The sequence below is a fragment of the Lissotriton helveticus genome, chromosome 3_2, assembly GCF_964261635.1.
Source record: "Lissotriton helveticus chromosome 3_2, aLisHel1.1, whole genome shotgun sequence".
In the NCBI taxonomy this organism is placed as follows: Eukaryota; Metazoa; Chordata; class Amphibia; order Caudata; family Salamandridae; genus Lissotriton; species Lissotriton helveticus.
This window is the reverse complement of record NC_136062.1, coordinates 177,805,505-177,832,839: the sequence shown is the minus strand read 5'-3', so window position 1 is coordinate 177,832,839 and position 27,335 is coordinate 177,805,505. Positions and strand designations below refer to the sequence as shown.

General features: G+C 47.5%; 1 protein-coding gene across 6 annotated transcripts in view; it reads right to left on the bottom strand.

Annotated features, from left to right (window-relative positions):
* Positions 1–27,335, bottom strand: part of CPEB1 (cytoplasmic polyadenylation element binding protein 1) — a 640,111-nt gene that overhangs the window by 41,056 nt on the left and 571,720 nt on the right. For all 6 annotated transcript variants that reach the window (XM_078684985.1, XM_078684979.1, XM_078684981.1 and 3 more), the window contains exons 8-11: positions 26,038–26,174; positions 19,135–19,333; positions 11,187–11,281; positions 7,561–7,641 (exon numbers count right to left, since the gene is read on the bottom strand). In XM_078684985.1, coding sequence (XP_078541111.1) covers positions 7,561–7,641; positions 11,187–11,281; positions 19,135–19,333; positions 26,038–26,174 — 512 coding nt within the window. The remainder of the gene's footprint in view (positions 1–7,560; positions 7,642–11,186; positions 11,282–19,134; positions 19,334–26,037; positions 26,175–27,335) is intronic.

Here is a 27,335-nt window from a genome sequence, read left to right as displayed (position 1 = left end):
CGACGATTTCTAATCGTCGACTTGGAGGAGAAAGCCGCACAGGCTTCACAGTCCCTGGATTCGTGGTCAGGTGATAAACAGAAGTTGCACACCTCGTGTAGGTCCTTGTGTGGGAATTTAGCACCACACTGACTTTTTTTTTAATGGAGTCCTTTCCATGGACTCTGGGCTTGACTACGTCGAGATAGGCCTCCCGGTCTCGTTGACAGAGTTGGATTTTTTTGTTGTTGACCTCGAAGCGCGTCGTAATGGGAATGAACTCGCGCTCGATAAATACAGTCGAATTGGAAAGGGAATACGCGCCGAAATATAACCTCTCGAAGTCGATCCGGAGTGCTTCGATCCTCATCCGAACCCGATGGCAGAAAAAAACAATCTAAGGATGGAGCAGATGCCCATGCGCACTATCACCCAAGGGAGGAGTCACCAGCCTCGTGACTACAAAAGACTTCTCCAGGAGAACAACAAGTGCAATCATCCGAGCCCAACACCAGATGGCGATCTATTCATAAATGTACCATCTGCAGCCCATATGCCTCAACCCTGTAGTTACAGGTCAGTAACTTGTTTTCTTATCCAGTATTGGGGTATCTTTCATAGATTTACATGCCTGAATCAGTAGCAAGCAGTATACAATGTATAAAGTCATTTGCGAATGGCGGGAGACCGGTGCTGATAAACTCCCAGTTGCATCTATCTGTTGATAGAGGCATGAAAAAACCAAACCTTTAACATAATAGATTAGATCTCAGAAAAGAGGCATGTTTAGTAATGTCAATACATGAACATGTAAGCCTTAAGCAGATTACACACACACACAAAGACCATCATAAATACTTGAAAGTAAAGGGTACCTGAGAATAGGGTTACAGAAAAAGGTGGCGTAGGACAGCCTATCCAACTGCCGAATCCTCTTGACATGCAGATTGAAGACAGTAATGTCTAGTGAAGGTGTGGACATTTTTCCATGTCACAGCACAACAGATGTTTTCTAGCTCCACTCCGGCGAATAAAGTGGTTGATGCTGCCACAGTTCTTGTAGCGAGGGCCTTGACCTTCCTTTGCAATGGTCTGTTAGCCTAGTCATGACAGAAATGGACCGTAGACGCTATCCAACGGGCAATAGTGGCCTTTGTAACTTCAGTTCCCAAAGTGGCTTAACCGTAGGCCACAAACAATTGGTCAGATTTTCTAAATGCGTTTGTTCTTTGTAGATAGAATTTTAAGCATCTTTTGATGTCAAGAGAATGTAATGCTCTCTGCTGATGTAGAAGGATTTGGAAACTTGATAGGCTCATTGACGTGAAACTGACGGTACCTTGGGTATAAATGTAGGATTAGTTCTTAGGGTGACAATCCTGAGAGAAATGTAAAAATGGTTCCTTTATTGTAAAGGCCTGAATTTGACTTACTCTTCTGGCAGATGTTATAGCTAGAAGTAAAGCGACTTTCCATGTGAGAAATTTGAGCTCGGCCTTGTGGATGGGCTCAAAAGGATGTTTCATCAACTGTGAGGATTGTGTTCAGCTCCCATTCCGGAGGAGGTGGTCGTACTGGAGGAAATGCCCGGAAAAGACCGCTCATGAATTGATTAATTAATGTAGGTTAACATAAGGAAGGTGGTGCAGCACTTTTCCTGAATCTGGATAGTGCGCCTAAATGGACTTTAACCAATGAGAAAGTTTGTCCAGATCTCGCTAGATGTAGATAGGGAAGAATTTGTTCTGCAGGAGCTTCTGTCGGATGAACCTTGTTATTCTCACACCAACAGCAAAACCTCTTCCATTTAAGACGATAAGTCTTAATTGTGCTTTGAGCTTGTGATTTGGCGAAGAGGTTCACGACAATCCTGAGGTATGTAGAGGTCCTTGAACTCTAGGAAATCAGGAGCCATGCGTGTAAATTTAAAGACTGAGGATCTGGATGAACCAACTGTCCGTTGTTCCACGAGAGCTTTGTGGATGTTGGAGGAAGACGGATCAGCTGCTCCTGGGACAGCAATAGAAGCTTCTGACACCAGTACTGACTTGGCCATCGGGGTGCAATCAGGAGGAGACGGCAGCTTTCCGACTTCATCTTGCACAACACTCTCGGGATTAGAGGTATTGGGGGAAGGGGGGGGGGGGAAAGCGTAGGCACAAATCCTTAACCATCGCATGGACAGAGCATTCCCTCTTGACCCATGTTGCGCATCTCTGCTGGCTTAAAATCAGCATTTCTGGGTGTTTCGTTGCGAACAAGTCCAACATCTGTTTGCCCCAAGTCTGGAATATCCTGCTCACTTGTGTGCTCTAGTTCCCACTCGTGACAGTCTGATAGGGACCTGCTGAGTGTGTCCGCCAGGGTGTTGACGACATGCTCCGCCTTGAGCGTTATGTTGTGTAGCGTCAACCATTCCCACAACTCTTGAGCCTCTTGATAGAGCAGCCAATCTGGTCCCTCCTTGCTTACATAAAACATGCTGGTGGTATTGTCTGTCCGAACCAGCACTGATGAGCCGGCAATCCTTGGAAGGAAAGCTTGGAGGGATAGAAAAATTGCTCGCAATTCTAGGCGGTTCATGTGTTTGTATCTGCAAATCTTGGAGATGACCTCCCCATCCTTCCATGGAGGCATCTGTGGTCAGAACAAAATCCGGAACCTCTTGCAGGAACGAGAGTCCTTTTGCCAAGTTGACTCTGACCACCAGTAGAGAGCGTTTACCATTCGTGGTGTGACCTGGAGGTCGCTGAAGGAACCTACAGCTTGCTGCCACTGAAGGTGCAGTTCTTCCTGCAGAGGTCTCATTCTGAGTCTTGCAAAAGGGACAAGGCTTATGGCCGAAGAGCACATCCCCAGGAGTGAGGTGAACATGCGGACCGAAACGGACTTTCTTTTTGAGACTCAAAGTGCTAGCTTCTGAAGACTAACAGTCTTTCTTGTGACAAGAACGCTTTGCACTGGACTGTGTACAGACGAGCCCAAAGGAAAGTAAGAACTTGCATCGGGCGTAACTGGGATTTGCTTTTGTTCAGTCAGCCACAGAGACTTGGGGATGTCGACATGTTGCAATGGAAGTCCTGACCAATTGCTCCGAAGGACCTTTGATTAGCCAATCGTCCAAGTATGGGAATACTTGGATTCGCCAGGATCGCAATGCTGCAGCCACAGGAGCTAGGCATTTTGTGTACATCCTTGGAGCAGATTTCAGTCAAAACAGGAGCACTTTGAACTGATAGTGGGTGCCACCCACAGTGAAACGGAGATACTTGCGATGTTTGGGATGTGGAAGTAAGCGTCTTCCATGTCCAGAGAAGCTAGAAAATCTCCCTTGTTTAGGCAACCTAAGATCTGAGAGAGTGACTATGTGAAAACTTTGTTTTTTGTGGACTGTTCAGGTTGCGAAGATCCAGGATCGGTCGCCATTCTCCTGCTTTCTTTTTTATCAGGAAAAAATGAGAACAGAAACCTGTCAGTCTTGGATTTACTGGGACCTTATCTATGGCATTCTTGATGAGCATTATAGAAGCTTCTTTGAACAATAAGTGAAGAGGAGGGGGTCCCTGGGCGGACTGGTAGGTGGCTTGGTGAAAAGTTCTAGGATATGCCAGTTTTTTACCAGGTCCAGTACCCACTGATCGGAGGTGATTTCTCGCCACCTGTCCACAAATGTTGACATTTTCGCGCCCACGGGAAGGGGAGAAGATGTGTATGGCGTGCTGCTGAGATCACTGCTTCCTGCTAGAGTCTCGCCCTTGGGTCTGGGATCGCTTTCGACCTCTCTGGCGAGAAAAACCAGCTGTATTGGATTGGCGATACGATGATCGATAATTCTGCCTATATTGGGGTTGGTACTGCCTGTTCTGCTGTTGGTAACCTCCTCTAGAGGAATAACCATGCCACTTAGCGCCTTTGAATGTTCCATGTTCATATTGTAGGGAACCCAAAGATCTTGCCATGTCCGCATTGGTTTTAATTGCTTGGAGGGCCTCATCGATATACTTGCCAAACAACGATTCGCCAACATAAGCCATGTCCAATATCTTTGTCTGGACTCCTGGTCTGAAGGTGGTGGCTTTAACCAACCTTGGCGCCTGAGAACTGCAGCTCCAGCTAGCTGTCTAAAGTTCGTATTTACAATGTCCAGTGCGCAGTCAATCGTTTCTGATACAGCACGCTCACCCTCACCCTCTAAGATCTTCCGTGCTTCCTGCTTTGTCTTCAGGAATGAGGTCAATCAATCCAGCAATATCCGACTACATTTGGCGGTCATAACGCCCTGATGGCTAGGGAGTTAGCAGCCCTGATGGAAGCAGCTGACAGTTGAAAACTTTTTGCCAATGAGGTCTAATCGACGTCCCTCTTTGTCCGGCGGTGTAGTGATAGGTGTTGCTGGATTCTTAGACCTTTGTTGAGCAGCCTGAGATGACAATCTGGTCTAGGATGACCAATGAGACAAGATGGGCTATTGCTGGGGCCCGATATTTCTCATCTATCCGTGGAAGCACCGCAGGCACGGATGCAGGGTTAATGATTTTAACGCCTGCATTCGATATGTAATCAATTATAGGTACAGCCCTGGTGACCTTCCTAGATTCTTCTTTAAAATCATGAAGGCAACATTTTGTGGTTTCCACATAACAGGAAGTTGAAATCTGGCAGCAGACCTCTGCATGACATTGTGAATACCCCCTATATCTTCTGGTGGCGAATCAGATGGTTGGGGGATCGGTGGGGAAGGTAGGAATATATGAATCCGATGGATCTGCATGAGTATTCTCGTGTAATTCTCCTTCAGGTTCCTCTTCAGAGGTCTGGATCCGAAAGAGGTTGGGAAGGTTGACGTCCCTCAGAAGGTTGTGGTCGGAGGCATTGGTATTGGAGCCTCAGGTGGAGGTAGAGGATCTGGAACTGCCAGAGGAGGAGGTGGGATCACCGGCTGTGGTGGAAACCGTTGTATATAATCTGTGAGCATGGCTTGTAAATCCAGGATCAGAGTAGAAGGCAGATGGCTGGTGTCGGACTGATGAACCGGTCTATGGTACTTATGGTGTGGAACCACTATGTCCTCCTGATAATAATGCTCATTGTAATACTCTTCGTCTTGAAACTTTATATGGAGCTCGGAAGGATGATCAGCTATTCCAGTGGTCCTTCATACTCTTCTTCGGAATAGTCATCCTCTTCTTGCGCATAGGTCTCTAAAAGATGCGATGGAGTAAGAGGCGAAATAGTACAATATTCATGTCTTTAGTTGAAAACTCCTAGATGGAAAATTAGTTCAGTAAGATGGAGCTGCAACTAAAACCTTAGTTGTAGCCTGTAATAGTATTGTAGCTGGTATGGTCATCGACGGGATCTCAGCCGATGGACTTGTCGACTGGCTCGGTTATCACTGTCGATGGAAGTAGTCGACTGGCTCGCCGTCGACTGAATAGTCGTCGAAGGACTAGAGCTTTTTGTCGACGGGACAGTAGTCGACGGCATAGAAGGTACCCGTTTCTTCGTTGACTATGTCTCTCGTCGACGACAGGCTTCGTTGACGGAGCTTTCGTAGACTTATGCTTCGATGGGGCTTTCGTCGACTAGTCTTAGATGACGGTCACAGAATAGGAGTGGAGATTGACGAAGTAGAGATAGTATCAGTCGACGAAGGAGCAGAAGAAGTGACAGAAACTGTTGACGATGGAGTGTAAGCCAGAGATTTAGAAAGGCTTTTACTCACTGTTTTTGAAGATTGTTTATGAGAGTCCTTGAGAGCAGAAGTCTGGAGAATTTGAAGGCCCAGAGGACATAGGAGACCTCTGAGAAGGGCCAGAAGTAGAGTGGGAGGATTTTAGATTTTTCTCCCCTCACTAGAAGAACTGTCCTGAGATCTGGCTCTTGCTGGATGTTGAGGCTCTGTCATCCTCTTCAGCTGAGGAGGATTTAAGCCACAACAGGACTCTTGCCTCCCTATCCCTAAGAGTTTTAGAAGGGAAGGTGTGGCAGATCTTACAATCTTTTGCCTCATGCTTGGGGTAGAGGCAGTAGATACAGTCCTTATGTGGATCATCAACATGGACTCTTGTTGAAGGTGCTGCAGGGCTTGAACAAGGCCTTATCAGACATCTTGAAGAAAACACTGATCTGGCACTCAGGGAGACTCCCTTCCACACGACGTGCGGTTAAAATCTGAGGAGAACTGGCTCTGCAGAGAGGGTTCTACAGGGTGTTGATAGCGGATTGGTTGTACCAAAAGTGTATTTCTTTTAGCATAAGGATGTAGATAGGCTACTAAAATTTGGGCATCAGGCCTTTTTCTTTAGGGCCTACTACTGTTATTTACATTTGGCACTGTTATTTTTATTTACCGTGGGACTCCAGCCTCAGCAATGGGGAATGATTCAGGCATGTGAATCTATGAAAGGTACCCCATTACTGGATAACTGGGAGAGGTGTGGCGCAGCGGCCATAGCGGCTGACTCCGGAGTGCAGGGTTCACGGTTCAATCCCCAGAGGCAGATCAGCTCAGCATCATGTGACTCTGGGCAATAATTCACTTAATCTCCCCGACAGTCCCCAGCGCCTGGAGACCCTTACGGGTGAATAGTTTGCGCTTTACAAATACTGTTTTCACAGTTGCAGTCATAACAGCAGCCCCAGACAAAAACAAAAGGGAGCCAAGAAGGGAAGAAAGGGTTTGAGAGGGACGGGGGCTGGAGGGCAAGGTGTGTACTATTATGCCTTCTCTCAACCACTGCTCTGCAGGCGCATTTCCTTTCGCCACTGTCTATAACCCGATCTGAGGGGGAAGATGATCTTGTATTGTTGGTAGTGAGGTACCTCCGCAATGGTTCCCAGATGTCCCTTGGGCATGACTGTGCTGGCATAAGATCCCAATAGTCAGGCAGCTGCCCATGACAGTACGTCTCATCCTTAAGCCAGTCTGCAGCACAGGGTGTCTGGCAGCGGGCCCCAGCACATCGATATCCTCTATTTAGCCAGCAGCAAGAGCATGGACACTAGTTTTCTACTTTCCGCAGTTTCATTTCTCACATAGAACAATCCCCCTTGATAGCATTGCTTGGCTATCTGAAACTCCAGCATCTTATCCAACGCATAAAAAATGGTCCCTAGTAACATGTAATATCAGGGCAGTACCAAGCCAAGGGATCACAATCCCCATTGTGTGAAGATGGAGTTTCCCCAAGTCTACTGCAGGCACAAGTTGAACACTTATATAGCAAGATCAAACAATTTTACAGAAAAGGAAATAAAGTAGGCACAAGGTACGGGCCAAGGCTGTCAAGGAGCTTGGAATTTGAGGCACAACCATCAACAATCCAACATTTAACTACAACTGTCCAGTCCAAGCACAGACTACTACAAACATGTGCCAATAGTACCCATTACCCCCCTTCATATTGAACACAGCAAGATACACAAACCAAAACATTATGAAAGCGTGAATAAAACGAAATAAAGTATAAAATTGTAGAAAAGTAAATAAGGAAATGGGTAACATTAACAAGCAAAATACTGCTTTGCCCCTCCTTCACATGACCTTGAGACAAGTGGAGCATATATGGGTGCCTTTACCTGGTCTCTGCAGAAGAATGGACCAGGTTGGGCGTTGCAGACCTGGCACACAGAGTCTTCTAGGTAGGGATCAATTTGCACCTATAACACATTAAATTAAGTTACTCTAAGCAAAACATAGGTCTTCCACAAAATTTTTAAAGCACTGCAAGTCAGTAGTTAAATACAGCACACAACCTGGTCATAAGGTACAGGCTTAATAGTGTATCTGCAAGTCTAGTAATAACGAAATATGCATAGATTTTAATTAAGCTTCAAAGGCTAAATTTTAACTATAAAACAGCATAGACTAATGCTCTAGCACAAACTAATATTGGTATATGTTGTAGGATTAAGGATGCTGTGAAAGCAGTTTGAAGGATAGCAGCTAGAACTGTACACAGGCAGACCAAGATCAATCAAGTTTCAAAACACATTTCTGAATAAAATATGGATACTATGGGCCAGAAGTATCAAGCTTTAATCCATTCGGTGTCTACTGGAAAACGTTTGTTGATATCGCTCTATATTCCGAGCACAAATGGACAGCTGCACAGGAGCCCTACTTCAATGGAGCGCGAGCTTCCATAATGCAAGATTTGTGCACTAACCAGGGTAAATTACAATAAAACTATTCTTTATCAGGCAGCACTTTTGGTAAAATATTTAGTTTGGCATTACAAATGTGCGCAGCATTACTGGTTGTATACTTTATGCTACAAACTAAGTATTAATTTAGCCTCTGGATGCTCTTTGGGCAGAATAAGCACATAGCATTTTATGAGCTGTGTCCTTTGAGGTGTGATGTTCCCCAGCACAATTTAAGGTGGAGTAGTCCGAGCATGAACTTCCCCCATAGTGTTCCTCTGCAAGGCGCACCATAAGATCTACTACCTAATCGGATGATGTGCCATGAGTTTTCAGAGGAGCTTTTTGCAGTGCGTTGGTTTGGGTAATTTCCAGTTGGATCTTGGCCAAAATATCACCTTGATCCGATTACATCTTTTGGTGGCATTTGACACGGTTTCCCATAAGATCCTCTTCCACCTTTCAGCTCTTGGTGGGCCGGGCTGGAACTGGATACAATTCTTACTTCAACCTCAGAGCAGGCTGTCTGGGGGAACACTTATACTTCAGATGCAAGACACTTCAACACAGGGTGCAGCAAGGGTCTGCTGACCCATTAGTGGAAACTTTTGGCATTAAAACCATCATACGCAGATACTACGTTACTGCACTTACAAGGTTGATTCTGCCTCAGCTAAAGAGGCTAACTGCCTGTATGGGGAAGTTATGAGCTGAATGAGAACAAATTTTCAGAGCAACAGAGATAAGGCAGAAGTGTTTGGTCACAATCCATTACCAGGATGGATGGGAATGTTCAGTGAAGTAAAATCTGGGGCTTGTTTGATTTTCACCTCTCAAGGCTCAGTTTTAAGGTGGGGAGATCTTTGTATCTATACGATGAAAGCGCTAAAAACGTTTTTTGCTATTCTCCCTTGAGAATCGGATTGTGTGCAAGCTTTGGTCATTTCCTGACTGGACTAGTCTAATGTGTCTTCCTGATCTAGCATATGCAAGTTGTGCAGAACATGGACGGCAATCTTATTTAAACTTTCCAGTCACACTTCCACTTCTTTGTATCTGAAAAGGCTCCCTGTTAGGAAAAGTTTACAGCTTTAGTTAGCTCACAGCGCATTCTAGGACACTGGGTCACAATATCTCATGGCCACATTACGGCACAATTTTCCAGTCTGGGCTCGGATGACAAATAGCTGATGGTGGTAATCTTTTCCAACTAATGAGAAAAGTCTTCATTCTCGGTCCCTATTTCCTTTTAATCTTCGAAACAGGTCAAATAAGTAGCGTTTTCATAAAGAGCTAGAAACCCACTTGTTTAGTTTGCTCTGATCCGGTTCCTGGATTGGTTTCTGGATTGGTTTCTGCATTGGTTTCTGCCTGTAGCACTGGTACACCGAGTAGCTGTGCACTTTACAAACGGAAATTCATCTGACAGAGTCAAAGATGACAGTGCCATGTTAGTTTAGTTCTAGCTGCTCTGAGCTAGATACAAGGGGCTTTTTATTATAAAAGTCTATTTTTTTTAGTTTTAAAGCAGTGCTAGAGGTTAAGGTGTTCATTTTATTATTGGGAGGTCTTCTCGGGCACACTTTGTTTCTCCATTTTAGTTTTACATTATACAAGTTTTAGGCAGACAGTTTTAGCAATATTGTTTTACGCTTGCAATATATTATTCTGAGATGATGTACATGCTGCTCGCTTTAGACTGCCTTTCTCACCATGTAATCTGTACACTCCACTCAAAGCTAAGACGGAACAAGGTATCCTGGTGCTTGCGTTGCTCGTTCCGAGACAGGTTCTAATATCTAGACATATTACTGCAGAGCTGTGCCTCAGTGTGGGTATTACATAAACTGTGCACTGTCCTTCACAGGTCAAAGGAGCACTCTGGATACAACTGTCCTGTAACGAATCCTCAGTTCGACATGCAGCTGATGACATTTATCTTCCATGCTGCAGAGAAGGTATGCTAATTCCACATCAGGCAGATTCCCTGACACAGTTATCCAGGTATGGGGGATTAGGCTAAACTTTGAGATGGGGTAGAGGGAACACCCACTATGCTATCAGAGCAGGGGTAGCGATCAGTAAAGATGCATAGAAATGGTTGGACAGTTTATTCTTTATCATGCAAGTAATGCTACATTTTTGTTTTATTTGCCTAATACTCACAAGCTTATTCTTTCTTTGCAAGACTAAGATTGTTTCAATAAATGTATTGAAAACCTGACTCATCTTTGTGTTTATCCTAGGAATACACATGTAAACTAAAGGTAAAGATCCGTTTACACATGGGCACCGAGTCATGTTGGAGGTTACCAAATCACCTGCAACCCCAGGAAGGTTAGTGTTTCGGGTGAGGCACTGAGCTAGCATTCTGCGATTGTATGGATGTACTCTGGCCCTACATTCCAAAGTTCTGTCATCCTAATACCCAGTGCTACCATTTTTGTGGAAAGCGTATAACAAACCAAGATCTGACACCCATAGATCTGCATAGACCGGACATAGATTAAAGACTCATTTAGGTACTCCAATCAGATCAGGACGTCTAAAAAGAGACCTTCAACTACTAAACTACCCCCTCACCACACCATTTGAAGACCCAACCTTACACTTTCAAATATTACTATTTCAACCTCACATCTACATCTCAATCTGCACCTAGAGTTAGTGTTTTGTACATAAACAAGGACAATAAAGAAACTCAATTAGACCACATTTCTGGATTTCATTCTTCCAGTCTTACAAAAGTTACATAAGGAGAACACCACGAGTTATCCACCACGTTCAAGATTCCAATTTTTTCAACCCTAAAACTCCTGGCCTGGTCAAGAGTTTGTCTTGTACCAGATGCTCTTCAAAGTGCCTGATGCCGACTGCTGGACAGTAAATACATTCTCAAAGACATTTCTGTATTGAATTGTGAAAATGCGGAAGAATGTTACACAACCATGACCAATTGGGCCAACCGTTAATAAAACCTTTTACCAAACATCAATGACTTGGTAATATAAGCATTTGCAATAGTGTTAGTACTGGATACAGAGGAATGTCATACTTACTTTCTTTGTAAACTTAGCAGTTTTGATTTCCACAAATGCAGCACTGACAGCCTTTAGGTAACTGCGCTGGTTGTTGAAGGTGACTCTACCTGAACCTTTAGGGTAAAATTGTAAGAGTGCAAATTTCAGCGAGCTTATGATTGAAACTATATACGTATCAGTTTCAGTACTGTAGTGAAGTCTATATCTAGCAAAACCCAAAGCCTCTGGTATGATCTTGTGGCTTTGCCAAATCCCAGCCTTCGATAAAAGAAACAGCAGTACGAGTCTGAAATGATCAAGTTGTGACTGAAACCCAAACAACGTTTAGACTAATATATTAAAATTTCTTCTATACTCCCCATTTGCACTGCAGTGCCCTCCGGCTGTGTTAGAGCAAAAGTCTACATAATTCTACAAATGTAGCCACATTTAATAAATAGCAAACTGTCAACTAAATATCTTAACATGACGTGAAAAGGTAGGCACCATGCATTCACAGGCTAGGACAACCTTTAGGAGGTAAATGCGTATGAGAAAATCTGTTTCCCTTTTAGGATAGCCTCCAATATGGACTATTGAGCAACTGAACAAGTGCCCCAATGAGCCAAGAAAAAATCCAGCTTAAGCACTTACTGGCATACATTCCAACATACAGGTCTAAATCCATTATTCAACAGCTGCTTAATATTTTTACCATAGTAGAATTTTGTGATCTACAACAGACGTGAAGTGCAACCGGGTTTCATCTATAGGTTATTACATGTTCTCCTAGTAATTAAGTTAGGGTGTGGCACTGGCTGACCTCTGGTAAAATCCTAGCTATTAGACTGGCCTCTCACGTTTTCAGAGTCCAGAAACAGTGTCATCTGTTAAGCACCATCAAAAACTAGAGATTTACAAAAACATTTGTTTTTAGCCAGTAGGAAATTCGTAACCATTAACTACTACACCACGAAAATGATTAAATACAATAAGTCGAGAAAAAAACAATTGTTACTTACCTGTAAACAGGTGGTTCTCCAGTATTGGTGTCTTTCATAGATTCACATGCTTGAATATTCCCCGTCGTCGAAGTTGGAGTCCCACGGTAAATAAAATAGCAATAATGGTAAATATATATAAATATATATAATTATAATACAAGAAAAAGGAAATACACTGAAATCCTCTAAAAACGATTCCTACATAGGAATGCAAGGCAAAGAGAAAAAACCATTTGCAACACATCAGTGTCATTATGTTAGTCCAAACTGCAGCCAATCAGGCGCCAGCACCCTCTAGAACCTTCTCAGAAGCTCAAGCCCTCAGATATTCGTAGCACAAAGTAACCAAGAGCGCATGAGGAGGAGAGCGCCTCTGAGGGGAGGAGGGTGGGTCGCATGTGAATCTATGAAAGAGACCAATACTGGAGAACCACCGGTTTACAGGTAAGTAACAATTGTTCTTCTCCAGTATTAGGGGTGTCTTTCATAGATTCACATGCTTGAATAGAATAGAAAGCAGTAACCTCCTAGAACTGAGATTGCTAAGCATATGAATACTATATAAAGACAGTACTATAATAATAATAATGTCATAACATCAAAGCAATCACAGGAAACAATAAGGAGGAGGGAACAGAGGCTCACCTTACTGAAAAAGATGGCGAAGCACTGCCTGCCCCACTGCGGTATCCGCTTCATTGATGGCATTCAAACAGTAATGTTTGGTGAAGGTGTGCCTGCTGGACCATGTCGCTGAACGGCAAATCTGATGAAGTGGCACACCAGCAAACAAGGCGGTGGATGAAGACATTGCCCTCATAGAATGAGCCCTCACTGAAGACTGCAATGGTCTGCCCGCTTGTTGGTGGCAGAAGGCAATGGCTGAGGAAAGCCACCGGGCAATTGTCTGCTTGGAAACTGGTTGTCCACTGCGCAATCGTCCGTAAGCAATGAATAGTTGGTCGGACTTGCGGAAAAGAGCAGTTCTTGCAATGTAAAATTTAAGACGTCGCTTGATGTCTAAAGAATGTAAGCGCTGCTCCGCCGGAGATTTTGGGTCCGGAAAGAAAGTCTTAAGGAACACAGGCTCATTCAAATGAAAATCCGTAGGTACTTTAGGTAAGAAAAGAAGGGTTGGTACGCAGTGCCACTCAGTTAGGTTTGAACTGTAGATAAGGCGGCTTGACAGTGAAAGCGTGAAGGTCGCTCACGCGACGAGATGAGGTCAAAGCCAGAAGAAGTGCAACTTTCCAGGTGATGAATTTTATATCGGCCTTATGGATAGGCTCAAATGGTGACTTCATAAGTTGAGCTAATACCACATTGAGGTGCCAAGCTGGCGGAGGGCGACGCACAGGTGGAAACTTGCGGAAGAGCCCTTTGAAAAATTGACGTATAACTCGCGATGAACAGAGGGATGAAGAGCCATCATGTCGGAAACGAGATATTGCAGCTAAGAAAACTCTCAGCGTAGAATGAGAGAGTCCTGACTGAGCGAGGCTTAAAAAGAATGGAAGGAGCTGCTCAGGAGTGGAATGGATGGGATGGATATTGGCTGAAACGCACCAATGACAGAACCGCTTCCATTTAAGTTTGTAAGTCTTAATGGTAGACGGAGCTCTGGCTTGAGCTAGAATGTCTCTGCACTCCTGGGATATGTTCAAGTCCGCGAACTCAAGGTGCTCAGGTTCCATGCCCACAATTGAAGCGTTGAGGGATCTGGATGACACACTAGGCCCTTGTCCATAGTTAGTAGGTTCGGACGAGGACATAGAGGAATGGGCTCGCACTGGGACATCAGAAGCAGTTCCGTAAACCATGCCTGTTTGGGCCAAGGAGGTGCGATCAACAGAATGTGGCAGGGCTGCCTCCGCATCTTCCACAGTACCCGCTGTATTAATGGGAGCGGTGGAAAAGCGTAAGCGAATAGATCGCACTAGTTGATCAAAAGGGCATTCCCGCAGGACCCTGGGTGGGGATGCCAACTTGCATAAGACGGGCATTTCAGATTCTCCGGTGTAGCAAAGAGATCCAGATCTGGGTGACCCCATTGGCGGAACACAAGATCCAGAGTCGGTTGGTGCAGTTCCCATTCGTGTGTTGAGGAAGTGGACCTGCTCAAAGAGTCTGCCAGGATGTTTGACACCCAGAAGGTGTACAGCCGTCAAGGTGATGCGATGGTGGAGAGCCCAATCCCAGATTGACTGGGCCAAGCGGGACAGAAGTGGAGACCTGGTTCCGCCTTGTTTGTTCACGTAGTGCATACTGGTGGTGTTGTCCGTTTGGATTAGCACTGACTCCCCGTGAACAACTGGTAGGAAGGATTTGAGCGCTAGAAAGATCGCCATCAATTCTAGCCTGTTGATATGCCACGTGCGCTGCGTCGGCGACCACTTGCCCTTGATGGAGGCCCTGGAGATGAGCGCCCCACCCCTCCAGGGAGGCGTCCGTGGTCAGCGTCAGGTCTGGAACATGATCGAGGAAGGACACACCCATTTCCAGATTCGCGGGCTGCGCCCACCAAAACAGGCTTATTTTCATGCGGGCTGTGACGGCAACTAGGTCGTTGAAGGACCCTGAGACCTGACGCCACTGTAAATCCAGTTCTTCCTGAATAGGACGGGTGCGCAACCTGTAATTTGGGATCAGTGCGATACAAGACGAAGCCATTCCCAAGAATGACTTTAACATCTGAACAGAAACGGACTGTTTTCGTCGAATGAGTGAGACCAGACGAAGTATCTTCAGATGCCGCTCGTGAGAGACAAATGCTTTTGAGAGCTGCGTGTCCAGGATCGCTCCCAGGAAGGACCTGGTTTGCAGGGGTACAAACTGACTTTGACGTTGATGGTCAACCCCAGAGACTGAAACACCTGCTGGCAAAGGTGCGTGTCCCGACCCAGCTGATGGTGGCATTGAGACTTGAGAAGGCAATCGTCTAAATAAGGAAAGATCTGAACTCCTTGTAGACGCAGGTGAGCCACCACTGGGGCCAGTACCTTCGTGAACACACGAGGAGCTGAACGCAGTCCGAAGGGTAGAACTTTGAACTGAAAATGCATTGTTCCCACTTTGAAACGCAGGTACTGGCGATGTTGTCCGATTATGGGAACTTGAAAGTACGCGTCTTAAGGATCTATGGTGGTCATAAAATCCTCGCTGGATAGAAGACGCAGGACTTCCAGTAGCGTCAGCATACGGGATGATTGAGACTTTAGGAACTGGTTGAGAGCCCTCAAATCCAGAATGGGTCGCCAATCTCCGTTCTTCTTGAGTATGAGAAAAAATCGAGAGTAAAAACCCTTCCCTCTTAGATGTTTCGGGACCACTTCGACTGCCCCTTTTAACACAAGACGACGGACCGGATGGTAAAGCTCCTCGAGATGTGGAGGAGGTGGACCACGAGGTGGGGTGCAAGGAGGAATCTCTGAACTCCAGGGTATGACCCCGTTTGACAATGTCCAAAACCCAGCGGTCAGAGGTGATCGAGGACCACTGGGAATAAAACAGAGATTCGTCCTCCGACACTTTGAGTGTGGCAAAAGTCATTGGCGTTTCTGATTTGCGCCACGATAAGACGACTTTCCTCTGTAGGTCTTGGAGGGTTGTTGTCGAGACTGCTGATTGGGCGTGTAACATTGGCCGCTCTGATTGTATGAACGGTATTGCTGCCCACCTCGAGAGTTGGAAGTGCTGCGTCCGCGCGCACCTCGAAAGGACTGCTTACGAAATTGTAGCGTGCCTAAGGACTTCGCCGTATCGGTGTCCTTCTTGATGGATTCAAGGGCATCATCCATATGAGATCCAAATAATGATTCTCCATCGTATGGCATATCCAGTATTCTGGCTTGGAGTTCCTGCCGGAAGGAGGTGGACTTCAGCCAGCCTTGACGTTGCAGTGCAGCCGCACTTGCCAGGAGGCGGAAACCTGTTAGCTATATCGATGATTTCTTCCGCTGCTCTTTGTCCATCGCGAAGAATCTGCTGTGCGTCAGCCTTGGAAGCATCAGGGATGAGCGCCATGTAATCAGCAATGTCTGACCACACCTGCCGGTCATAACGACCCAAAATGGCTAAGGCATTGGCTGCTCGGACAGATGTGGAGGCCATGGTTGAGAACTTGCGGCCAATTGCATCCAAGCACCGACCCTCTCTATCCGGAGGGGCTGTGATTTGGGACGCCGGATTCCGTGCTCTACCTTGTGCTGCCTGAGTCACGACAGAGTCCGGCCTGGGGTGAGAAAGCAGGCAAGCTGGAGAACCTGTAGGGGCCTTGTACTTCTTCTCAAGGCGCGGAATCTGAGCAGGTAAGGAGTTTGGAGCATTCATCAGTTTAATGCCCTCTTCCAAAACAAATTCAATTATAGGGATTGTGTGTACCTGCTTAAAAGGTTTGTCCTTAAAATCATAAAGAAAACAATCCTCCTCACGTTGTGATCGTGGGAGTTTGAAACGTTGAGCCGCTTTATCCATTAAAAGATGGAAGCTGGCGATATCTACTGGTGGAGACTCACTCGAGGTACCAGGTTGAGGAGAGGGCGTCTGCGCCCGATAATCATCCCATTCGGCCATATCCTGGTCGCCTGCCTCATCATCCGTGTTGTCAGGGACTTCACAGTCCTCACGTTCTGCATCCGCCTCCTCCTCATCCGCATCCTGCGGATATATAGTGGTATGGATGCTTATAGACCTATGAACCTGAGAAGGCGCAGGTGGTACGATAGACGGAAGTGCAGGTGGAGGTGGAGGTAGTGCCACAGGAGCGGGAGATAATGCAGGTGTAGTCTGCGGTGTTGCAGGAAAACGGCGATTATAATCGTCCAGCATATGTTGGAGATTAGATATCAAGGTCAAAGGAATGGTAGCCACAGGAGCTTGAGTGAACTGTTCCTCTTGTTGAAAGTCTGGGCCATTGCCATCATCAGAATCTGTGTCTTGGCATTTAATTATCAAATCAGAGGGACTATGTGCTGCCCCAAATGTGTCCTCTCCATGTTCCGAATCAGTGTCATGCTCCGAAGTAGTAGCGAACATCGGAGAAGGTGGTTGAGGCTCTGGATCAGAGATCTGCTGGTAGGGTACCGTAGTGCGAGGGTGTGTAGATTTTCCGGTCTTCAATAGCACCAACGGCAATGATGCAAATGAAATCGGTGCCGCCGTCGGAGCTGTTAGCGTCGACGAGGCTGAAACAGTAATCTTGAAGAATCCTTAGTCGACGGAGTGGTAGTCGACAGGGTCGTCGACGGTATCACAGTCGACGGGCAATCCACTGTAGATGAAGGCGTCGACGTCGTCGAGGGGGTGATTGTCGATGCTGGTACAGACTCCGTAGACAGAGTCTTCGTCGACGGACCTGTCTTCGTCGACGAGATCTTGGTCGACGGTGGCTTTGTCGACGAGGCTTTAGTCGACGGCGTCAGACGACGATGTCTTCTGGTCTTTCGTCGACGAGGACTCTTTCTTAGTCGACGAGATGGGAATCGTAGACGGGACAGGTTTAGACGACAACGAAACCCTCGTCGACGTCGAGGCTGTCGACGAAACCGTTGACGATGAGAATGCTGATGTGGTAGTCGGCGTAGTCATCGAAGATGCAGGCAAAGCTGCTCTCGTCGCCGCTCCCGTCGACGGCGGGACTTTGAGAGGTGTGAAAACACCTCGAGAGGCAGCCAAAGACGCCTGAGAGCCAGGTCTCGTGGGCGTAGAGGTGGTAGGAGTGGCAGAAGTCATCACAGGAGCCACAGACAAAGCCAGTTTAGGTTTCTTGAGGAAAGGAGAAGGAACCTCCTGAACACTACCACGCTTAGAGGCTGCTGAAGAGAAACCAGAATGTAAACGTTCTGCGTCGGACACCAGAGTCCTTGTCCTTAAGACGCTGCAGCCAAAGGAGAAGACGGCCTTCCCTGTCCTTCAGAGTTTTAGTAGAAAAAGTTCTACAGAACTTGCAGTTGGCAGCCTCATGATCCGGATATAAACAATAAAGTCACTTCTGGTGGGGGTCCTTTTCAAAAAGGCGCAGCTTCCCACAAGAAGAGCAGGGTCTAAATAAAGACTACTTACTTGACATGTTGAAGAAATTTCTGGAAGTAGAGGTAAAGAGAAGAAAACTGAGCAGAGCTCAGGGAGACTCCCTTCACACGACGTGCGGTAGAAAATCTGAGGGCTTGAGCTTCTGAGGAGAAGGTTCTAGAGGGTGCTGGCGCTTGGTTGGCTGCAGTTTGGACTAACATAATGACACTAATGTGTTGCAAATGTTTTTTTCTCTTTGCCTTGCATTCCTATGTAGGAATCGTTTTTAGAGGATTTCAGTGTATTTCCTTCTTTTTCTTGTATTATAATTATATATATTTATATATATTTAGCATTATTGCTATTTTATTTACCGTGGGACTCCCACTTCGACGACGGGGAATATTCAAGCATGTGAATCTATGAAAGACACCCCTAATACTGGAGAATTCTGGACATTTAACCAGATACTGGCTGGAAACCGGAGGAGAAAATGCATCACATGCCATGCTAAGTTAACAGGCCCCGACATGGTACAAAGGTGGCAACTAGGAGCTAGCTATTTGGACTCATACCTCGTGATGGAGGTGATGACAGATTTCCCCCCTTCCATCAGTATACATAATCTTTAGCCAATCCGTGTTCAAACTAAAAAGTGAAAGGCGGAACCCTGTTACATCCCCTCCCGAAGGATCATTTTACATTGTGGACCCGCAGCCCTAAAAACGCAACCACTTTAATTGTCTGCAAACTGCCAAATTCACTAGAACAAAGAATGCTGTATTGAAGGCCACCACATCAATAGGTAAACATGCTGATGGGCTATTAAATTGCCACGTCCAGTTTCGACATCAGAACTGGAACTTAACCTTGCAATATAATTGTTAAAAAATGTATCACTGTTCATAAAGAAGCCCCAGTAAGGAAAGAAACAGTTATCAGATTTCTACCACTTTGTCGAATCTAGAACTTACCAATTGGATACTTGTGCTTGTCTGTATCGATGCCAGCATATACCACTCCTCCAAACAGATCGTTCATGATAGCAGCTAGTGCCTCTGCGTTCAACATACCATGCAGTGCACCCACAAACACAGTCTTGCTAGGATCTAGTCGCTGAGATGGGCTTCGTACAAAATTACTATCTGCCAGGACCCAGGGGATCACCTGCACCTGCAAACAGAAAATAAAGATGCATAGTGGTAAATATCTAGAGACCATGGTGAAATCTAGAAAGCTCGTAGTTCCATGGAAAATGGACTCTGCTCAGAAGAGAATAATTCAGCTAACACTTTAAACTATAATCACTTTACATTACTGATTGTTTGGCCAAAGTTTGTGTCCGAACTCCTATGCAAGGAAAAAAAATGAATATGCTACTTACCAGTATGCATCTGTTCTTGGCATGTAGGGCTGCTAACATTCATATCTTAGCATTAGATCGCCGCCTAGTGTTGGGCTCGGATGATTGCACATTGTTGTCCTGGAAGAGTCTTCGAAGTATCCTGAGATAGGTGGCTCCTCCCCTGGACTACAGTGCGCATGGGCATCGGCTCCATCCCCAGATTGTTTTTCGCCATTGTGGCAGAAGATGGAGTGAAAAGTGTAAAGGATGTCCATGCTAATGAATAAATACAATAGTATATCTGCAGCTGCGACAGGCACCGGGGAGGAGGGCGGGCGATATGAATGTTAGCAGCCCTACATGCCAAGAACAGATGCATACTGGTAAGTAGCATATTCAGTTCGAGGCATGTGGGCTGCTAAATTCATATCTTAGCATAGAATACATAGCAGTCCCTCCATCAGCGGCGGTTGCCCGTGCCAGCTGCAGAAACCTGAAAAAGTGTCTTCAGAACAGCCTGTCCTACAGCAGCTTGCTGCTTGGAATGCACATCAACACAGTAGTGTTTAGTAAAGGTGTGTGGTGTAACCCACGTGGCTGCTCTGCAAATATCCTCTAAAGGAATGTTCCCTAGGAAAGCCATGGATGCCCCCAGTTTGCGTGTGGAGTGCGCTCTGGGGGGTATTGTTAAAGTGCGCTTGGCTTTTTGATAACATATCTGGATGCATTTAACAATCCATCTGGCTATCCCTGCTTTGGAAATCGGGTTGCCTTTGTGTTGTGGTGCGAAGGCAACAAAGAGTTGTTTTGTTTTTCTAAAGGGTTGTGTTCTGTCTATGTAGTACATCAACGCCCTCCGTACATCTAAGGTATGGAGCATTCTTTCCGCCACCGTTTGCGGGTTTTGAAAGAATGCTGGTAAGTCAATAGTTTGGTTTAGATGAAACTGTGACACCACCTTCGGAAGGAATTTGGGGTTAGTGCGTAGCACTACCCTATTTGGATGGATTTGAATGAATGGCTCTTGGATTGTGAGCGCCTGCAGCTCACTGACACGCCTCAGAGACGTAATAGCTACAAGGAAAGCTACTTTCCACGTAAGGAACTGGAGTTCACACGAGTGCAGTGGCTCAAATGGCGGTCCCATCAGTCTGGTGAGAACGACATTGAGGTTCCACACCGGAGCTGGCGGTGTTCTTGGGGGAATGACTCGTTTCAGACCTTCAAGGAAGGCTTTAATGGCAGGCACCCTGAAGACAGAGAGGTGCTGCCTGTTCTGGAGATAAGCCGCTATGGCGGATAGATGTATCCGAATGGAAGTGTACGCTAGATTGCACTTGTAAAGATGCAACAGATAGCAGATGATGTTGGGGATAGATGCATCTAGCGGGTTGATGTCATTGGCTGTACAGTAAATGACAAAACGCTTCCACTTTGCAGCATAGCATGCTCTAGTAGTTGGTTTCCTCGCCTCCTTGATGATGTGCATGCACTCCGGAGGTAGGTTAAGGTATCCAAACTCTAGGACTTCAGGAGCCAGATCGCCAGGTTGAGCTGGTGTGGATCTGGATGCTGAATGTCTCCATGGTTCTGCGTCAAAAGACTGGGCGTGAGGCGCAGTCTTTGATGCGGCACCACTGAGAGTTCGAGGAACGTGGTGTACCAAGCCTGGCGCGCCCACGTTGGAGCAACCAGGATGAGAGTCATCTCGTGCTGCCTTAGCTTTCTTGCGACCAGCGGTATTAGAGGGGCTGGCGGAAAAGCGTACGCAAATTTGCCTGACCAGTTCATCCATATCGCATTCCCCTGCGACTGTGGGTGAGGGAACCTGGCGGCAAAGAGTTGGCATTTTGCGTTCTCTGCTGTGGCAAACAGGTCTATCTCCGGATGACCCCACTGCTGGAAGTACGGGTGGAGAACAGATGGGTGTATCTCCCACTCGTGCATTTGATGGCTGTATCTGCTGAGCAGATCCGCCATCTGATTGTCCTTTCCTGGGAGGTGTTCTGCCATGAGGAAAATGTTCCTCTGAATGGCCCACTTCCACATGCTCTGAGCCAGATGAGACAGCTGTGGCGAGTGGGTGCCTCCCTGCTTTTGAATGTAGTACATCGCGGTCATGTTGTCCGTCCGGACTAGCACGACTTTGTTGCACAGATGTACAATGAAGGACTTGAGCGCCATGAAGATTGCCATCAGTTCCAGATAGTTGATGTGCATCTTTTGTTGCTGCGTCGTCCATAGTCCCTGCACTGTGTAAGTGAGCACATGAGCTCCCCATCCCTGGAGAGATGCGTCCGTTGTCAGGACAATCTGCGGCACGGGCTCTTGGAACAGTCGGCCCTTGCAAAGGTTGTGTGGAGTCCACCAATGCAGAGAGTCGTATGCCCGACTGGTAACCAACACTAGGTCTGTCAATTGCCCACGAGCCTGTGTCCACTGATTCGCTAAGCACTCCTGGAGCGGGCGCATATGTAGCCGTGCGTGAGGGACTATGAAGATGCAGGAGGCCATCATGCCTATCAATTGCATGAACACTCTCGCTGGAAGCGAGTGTTGTGGCCTGAACTTTTGGATCAGAGCCTGCATGCTGTCTATCCTGACTTGGTTTGGCTGAGCCATGGCCGTCAGGGTGTTGATCGTTGCACCTAGGAACTGCCGGACATGCGCCGGCTGAAGATGCGATTTTGGGTAGTTCAGGGAGAAACCCAGATCGTGAAGAAGGTGAATTGTAGTCGACATGTCTGCGGCGCACTGTTGCTCTGACTTGGCTTGCACGAGCCAGTCGTCTAGGTAGGGGTAGACATGGATGTTCTGCCTCCTGAGGTGCGCCGCTACTGTCGCCAGACATTTGGTGAACACCCTCGGGGCTGTTGTGACTCCGAAGGGTAGGACTTTGAACTGGTAGTGCCTGCCTTGAATAGTGAACCTGAGGTATTTCCTGTGTGACGGGTGTAGTGGAATGTGGAAATAAGCATCCTTGAGATCTAAGGTTGCTAAGAAGTCTCCCTGGTTTAGCAAGGGAAGAATTTGTTGCAGTGTAAGCATGTGGAAATGTTCTGATAGTATGTACAGGTTGAGGGGACGTAGATCTAGAATGGGCCTGAGAGATCCGTCCTTCTTTGGAATAAGGAAGTACAGGGAATATACCCCCGTGCCTTCCTCCCCCACCGGCACGAGCTCGATTGCTCCCTTTTGCAGCATCACCACTACTTCCTGCTGCAATAAGAGCAAGTGCTCTGCGGACATAGGCCGTTGCCTTGGCGGGATGTTGGGTGGAGTTGACTTCAACTCTAGGCAATAACCATGCTGGACTAGTTGTCGCACCCACCTGTCTGTGGTGATGTTTCTCCAGACTGGCAGGAACTGCTGCAGTCTCCCCCCGACAGGTGTTAGGTGGTCGGGGGGCAGTGACAGAGAGTCACTGTTTGCTGGGAGTAGAGGTGCGGGAGCTGTTGTTTCCTCTGCCGCGACCTCTGTTGCTGTTATTCCTGTAACCTCCCTTGTTCTGTTTAGTGAACGAGGATTGTGCCCCACCTTTTGCGAACTGGGATTGTTGACCCATTTGTCCTCTGGTGACTCCACGTGCACCTGAGCGACGAAAATTGCTGCCACGAAACTGTTGTGACTGTAGGGCCCCCATAGACTTAGCAGTTTCTGTGTCTTTCTTTATTTTCTCTAGGGTGGTGTCAACATCCGGACCAAACAGACTATCAGGATTGACTGGCTGATTAAGAATTGTTGTCTGAATATCCGGTTTAAACCCTGAGATGCGGAGCCACGCTTGTCGTCTCAGCATAACGCTAGTGTTGATAGCTCTAGCAGCTGTGTCCGCAGCGTCAAGTGCACACTTGATGGCTGCGTTAGAGATTAGCTTCCCTTCCTCAAGCAGTTTGGTGCCCTCTTGGAACTGTGGAGGCAGGTGTTGTACAATCTGTTCTAGGGTGTCGTAGTGCGCCCTATCATAACGCGCCAAGAGCGCCTGTGTATTGGCGATGCGCCAAAAGTTTGATGCCTGTGCAGCTACTCTTTTGCCCCCTGCCTCTAGCACTTTGGATTCCTTATCCGGGGGAGGAGCTTCACCCGTAGTCTGGGAGTTGGCACGTTTCCTGGCATTGGCGACCACAAGAGAGTCCAGTGGCAATTGTCCCCGAATGTATGCGGGGTCTGCAGGTGCAGGTCTGTACTTTTTTTCAATGCGAGGGTTGACCACTCTCGCTCTCGTAGGCTCCTTAAATATGTCCCCAGCATGCTTGAGGACTCCTTTAAGCATAGGCAGTGTCTTTACTGTCCTTTCAGAGACTGAAAAAGTGTCGAAAAGGAAGTCTTCCTCAACAGGGTCGGCATGCATGTCCACATCGTGATTGGCTGCCGCCCTTTCGAGTAGTGCATGAAAACCTGCTGAATCCTCAGTCGGGGATGCCCGTGCATTAAAAGGCTGCGGGTCCTGCCCCGCACCTTGGGTGTTCTGGTCACCAGTGTCATCATATGAATCCGGTTGCACATCAGGTTCATTGATTGGGAAATTGTACTGCTCGTCCTCATCATACCCCTCACCCGCAGAGTGTTCTGGGGAGGGAGTAGGGCTCCGTCTCGGAGGAGGCTGGATTGGTTCCGTGAGGCCTGAGGCGTCAAGGGGCACCCTCTTCTTCTTTAGTGGGATGACATAGGGGTCCACTGGCTCCGAAGTGATTTTCCTCTTATAGAGGGTCAGTTTGCCTGTGTCAGCGTCGATGAAATGCTCCGAATCGTCCTCGGATTCGAGTACCTGACGTGGAAGTGGGCCAGTCGGTGAAGAAATCACCTGTTTCGGTGCCGATTTGGTTGAAAATGCTTTTGGCGCCTCCTTCGGCGGCAAAATAAAGAGAAGTTTCCCAGACGGCTTCTCTGGAGTGTCTTTTCGCGGCTGCGTTGATGGTATCGGAGCCGACGGGGCAAAGGCCTTTTCCCTGATTCTTTTCAGTGATTCGGCTATGGGGGACGGCACACTCACAGTTTGTGTCGGCGCTGACGAGGATGGTCTGATTTTCCCCTCGGATCCGACGTCCTTGTGGGCCTTGTGCGTTTTGGGCGCGGATCCTGTCTTTACCGCCTCCGATTCCTGCGTTCGGGGCACAGACTTCTTTCCGTGTGCCTGCGTAGCCTCCTTGGAGCCGACTTTGGCGGGTTTTGACGGCGTCGTAGCCGCTGTCCCGTGCCGACCATCTTTCTTGGATGACCCCTCCTCTGGCGTCGGTTTCGATTTCGCAGCATCGGAATCGACGGACTTCTTCGACTTCTGCGGACCGGAGGTCGACGGAGTCGATGGGGTAGCGGGCACCGTCGGTTTCACCGGCACGGCAGCCATCTTAGGGACACTCGAGTCCTTAACTTTCGGTTTCGTTTTCGGGTCGGCCATTTTAGGTGTTGTCGATCCCGATGGTTTCGGTTTCGAAACAGTCTGCCCAGCAAGTAAGTCCGTGGCCGGGCCCGAAGGCGGGGCTGTGGCTTGCGGCAACGGGTCTTGGGTAAGGCCGACAGGCGATCCCGTGTCCCGGTCGGTATCCTCGTAACCCTCGGGGCAGAGCTCGTCCGCTGAGCTATCCGCCGCGGCCCCATAAATCTCATCATCGTCTCCTACCTCCTCGACGTATTCAAGGCCTCGACCCGCGACTCCGTCGTCGTCTCCCGGATCCGCCTCGACCTCCGTCTCGGGTGGGGAGATTTGGAGATGATGACCCTGGTCCTCTTCGTCTTGGTCGCCGAAGATGTTCTCCGGATCCGGGGCCGCTTGTTTAGCTTCCATGCGCATCGCGCGCCGAAGCTTGAGAGTCTTCTTTGAGCGGAACTGTGCACACAACTTGCACTTGCCGTCGTCGTGGTCAGGCGAAAGGCATTTGTTACACACGGGGTGTAGATCGATGTGTGGGTACTTGGACCCACAGAGCGGGCAGTACTTAAACGGGCTCCGCTCCATGTCCGAAAAGGCTTGCAGTCGTGTCGCGATGAGAAGGCCTCAAAGTTCCGAGAGCGAAGAAAACTCCGCTTATTCCGGCTCCAAGAGACGGAAGACTCGAGACCGTGCGCAGACAATACCGACGCAAGAAAATCGAGGCCTTTTGGCCGCTAAAAGTTAGTTTTTCTTGGTTCCGACAGTAAGACGTCGAGACCACATCCGAACCCAATGGCGGAAAAAAACAATCTGGGGATGGAGCCGATGCCCATGCGCACTGTAGTCCAGGGGAGGAGCCACCTATCTCAGGATACTTCGAAGACTCTTCCAGGACAACAATGTGCAATCATCCGAGCCCAACACTAGGCGGCGATCTAATGCTAAGATATGAATTTAGCAGCCCACATGCCTCGAACAGGCTTAAAACCGAAACACGTAGTGTAAAACTAATGAATACTCAAGGGAAATTGGCTACGTTCAAAACAGGTTAGAAAAAGGATCAATATGGAAAACTAACTAAACATGCACTAGGACTACATATTCCGCAACCAAGCCATTATCGTAACGAATGTGTATAGAATTAGGACAAAGCCAGTTTACCTCTTTACAACGCATCCGGCGGCTCGACATCTTGAAATAGTGCTCACTTAGGCCATCCTGGCTAAGAAGGTCTTGAGTGCAGGCCTGCAGAAGTGCTCGCACAGACTTCTCTGATTCAAACACCAAATACACATAGCCTGTGCAGAAAAAGAAGCACAAATTAATCCAAGATAAGATTTAAGAGCTTGGTAACTCACTGAACTCTGCAGAATACCTGTTCTACAAGGAGGATCTCAAATACAGACCGTAAAATTGAGATCATGGATTATTTAAGTAGCGATTGGAGCAAAAAGTGCAACAACTTTTCAGCGCATGCCACGACTTGGCACTCATGACCTGGCATGTCGTTTCTTTATCAGGGAGGTGAGAAGCACAAGTTACTACTTGTGTAACGATATATCTGTAAGAGACATTAGTTAGTATTAGATTCCTTACGTTAGAATATCCCCAGGCGTCAGACTGGATCCGGAAATTTTTGAGTAGCAGTACCCTTGCGCATCGGTAGACTTCGTCTGCGGCTCCGCGTCCGTCGTCGGCGCCGTGATGACGTCGGAGTACTTAGACGCCGCCTCCGCGTGCTGACGTCAGTTCTTAGACACAGCTTTTCCGCGCCAGAAGCGCTGAGCCATGTTAAAAACCAATACTGGTGCCATTGAAACTAGGGCCCTGAAAGGGGGTAACCCTAACCCTAGATATCGGCTCGCAGAACGGGGAGGATGGGTGGGTCGGTAAGGAATCTAATACTAACTAATGTCTCTTACAGATATATCATTACACAAGTAGTAACTTGTGCATCTAAAAGAGACACGTTCGTATTAGATTCCTTACCTTAGAATAGACACCCCAGCAATACCAACCCTCGTGGTGGGTCTGCGAACCAATAATCACACCAGAAAGTCCTGGAGGACAGAACGGCCAAAGAAGCCATCCCTCCGGACTTGGCTGTCCAGGCAGTAGTGTCTTGCAAACGTGTGCAGCGACGCCCACGTAGCTGCCTGACAGATGTCTTGTAAGGGCACTCCCCGGCCCAGGGCAGTTGTAGTCGCCGTGTCTCGGGTGGAATGAGCCCGCAATCCAACAGGGGGCTCCTTTTTAGCCAAGGAGTAACATGCCTGGATACACAAAATGATCTACCGGGAGATGGTCCTCTTGTGCACAGCTTTCCCCTTCTTAGCACCCACGTAACCAACAAAGAGTTGGTCATCCACCCGGAACTGGCGTGTGCGATCCAAGTGGAATGAGAGAGTACGTTTCGGGTCCAGACGGTGGAGCCGCTCTTCCTCTTAAGAGGGATGCGG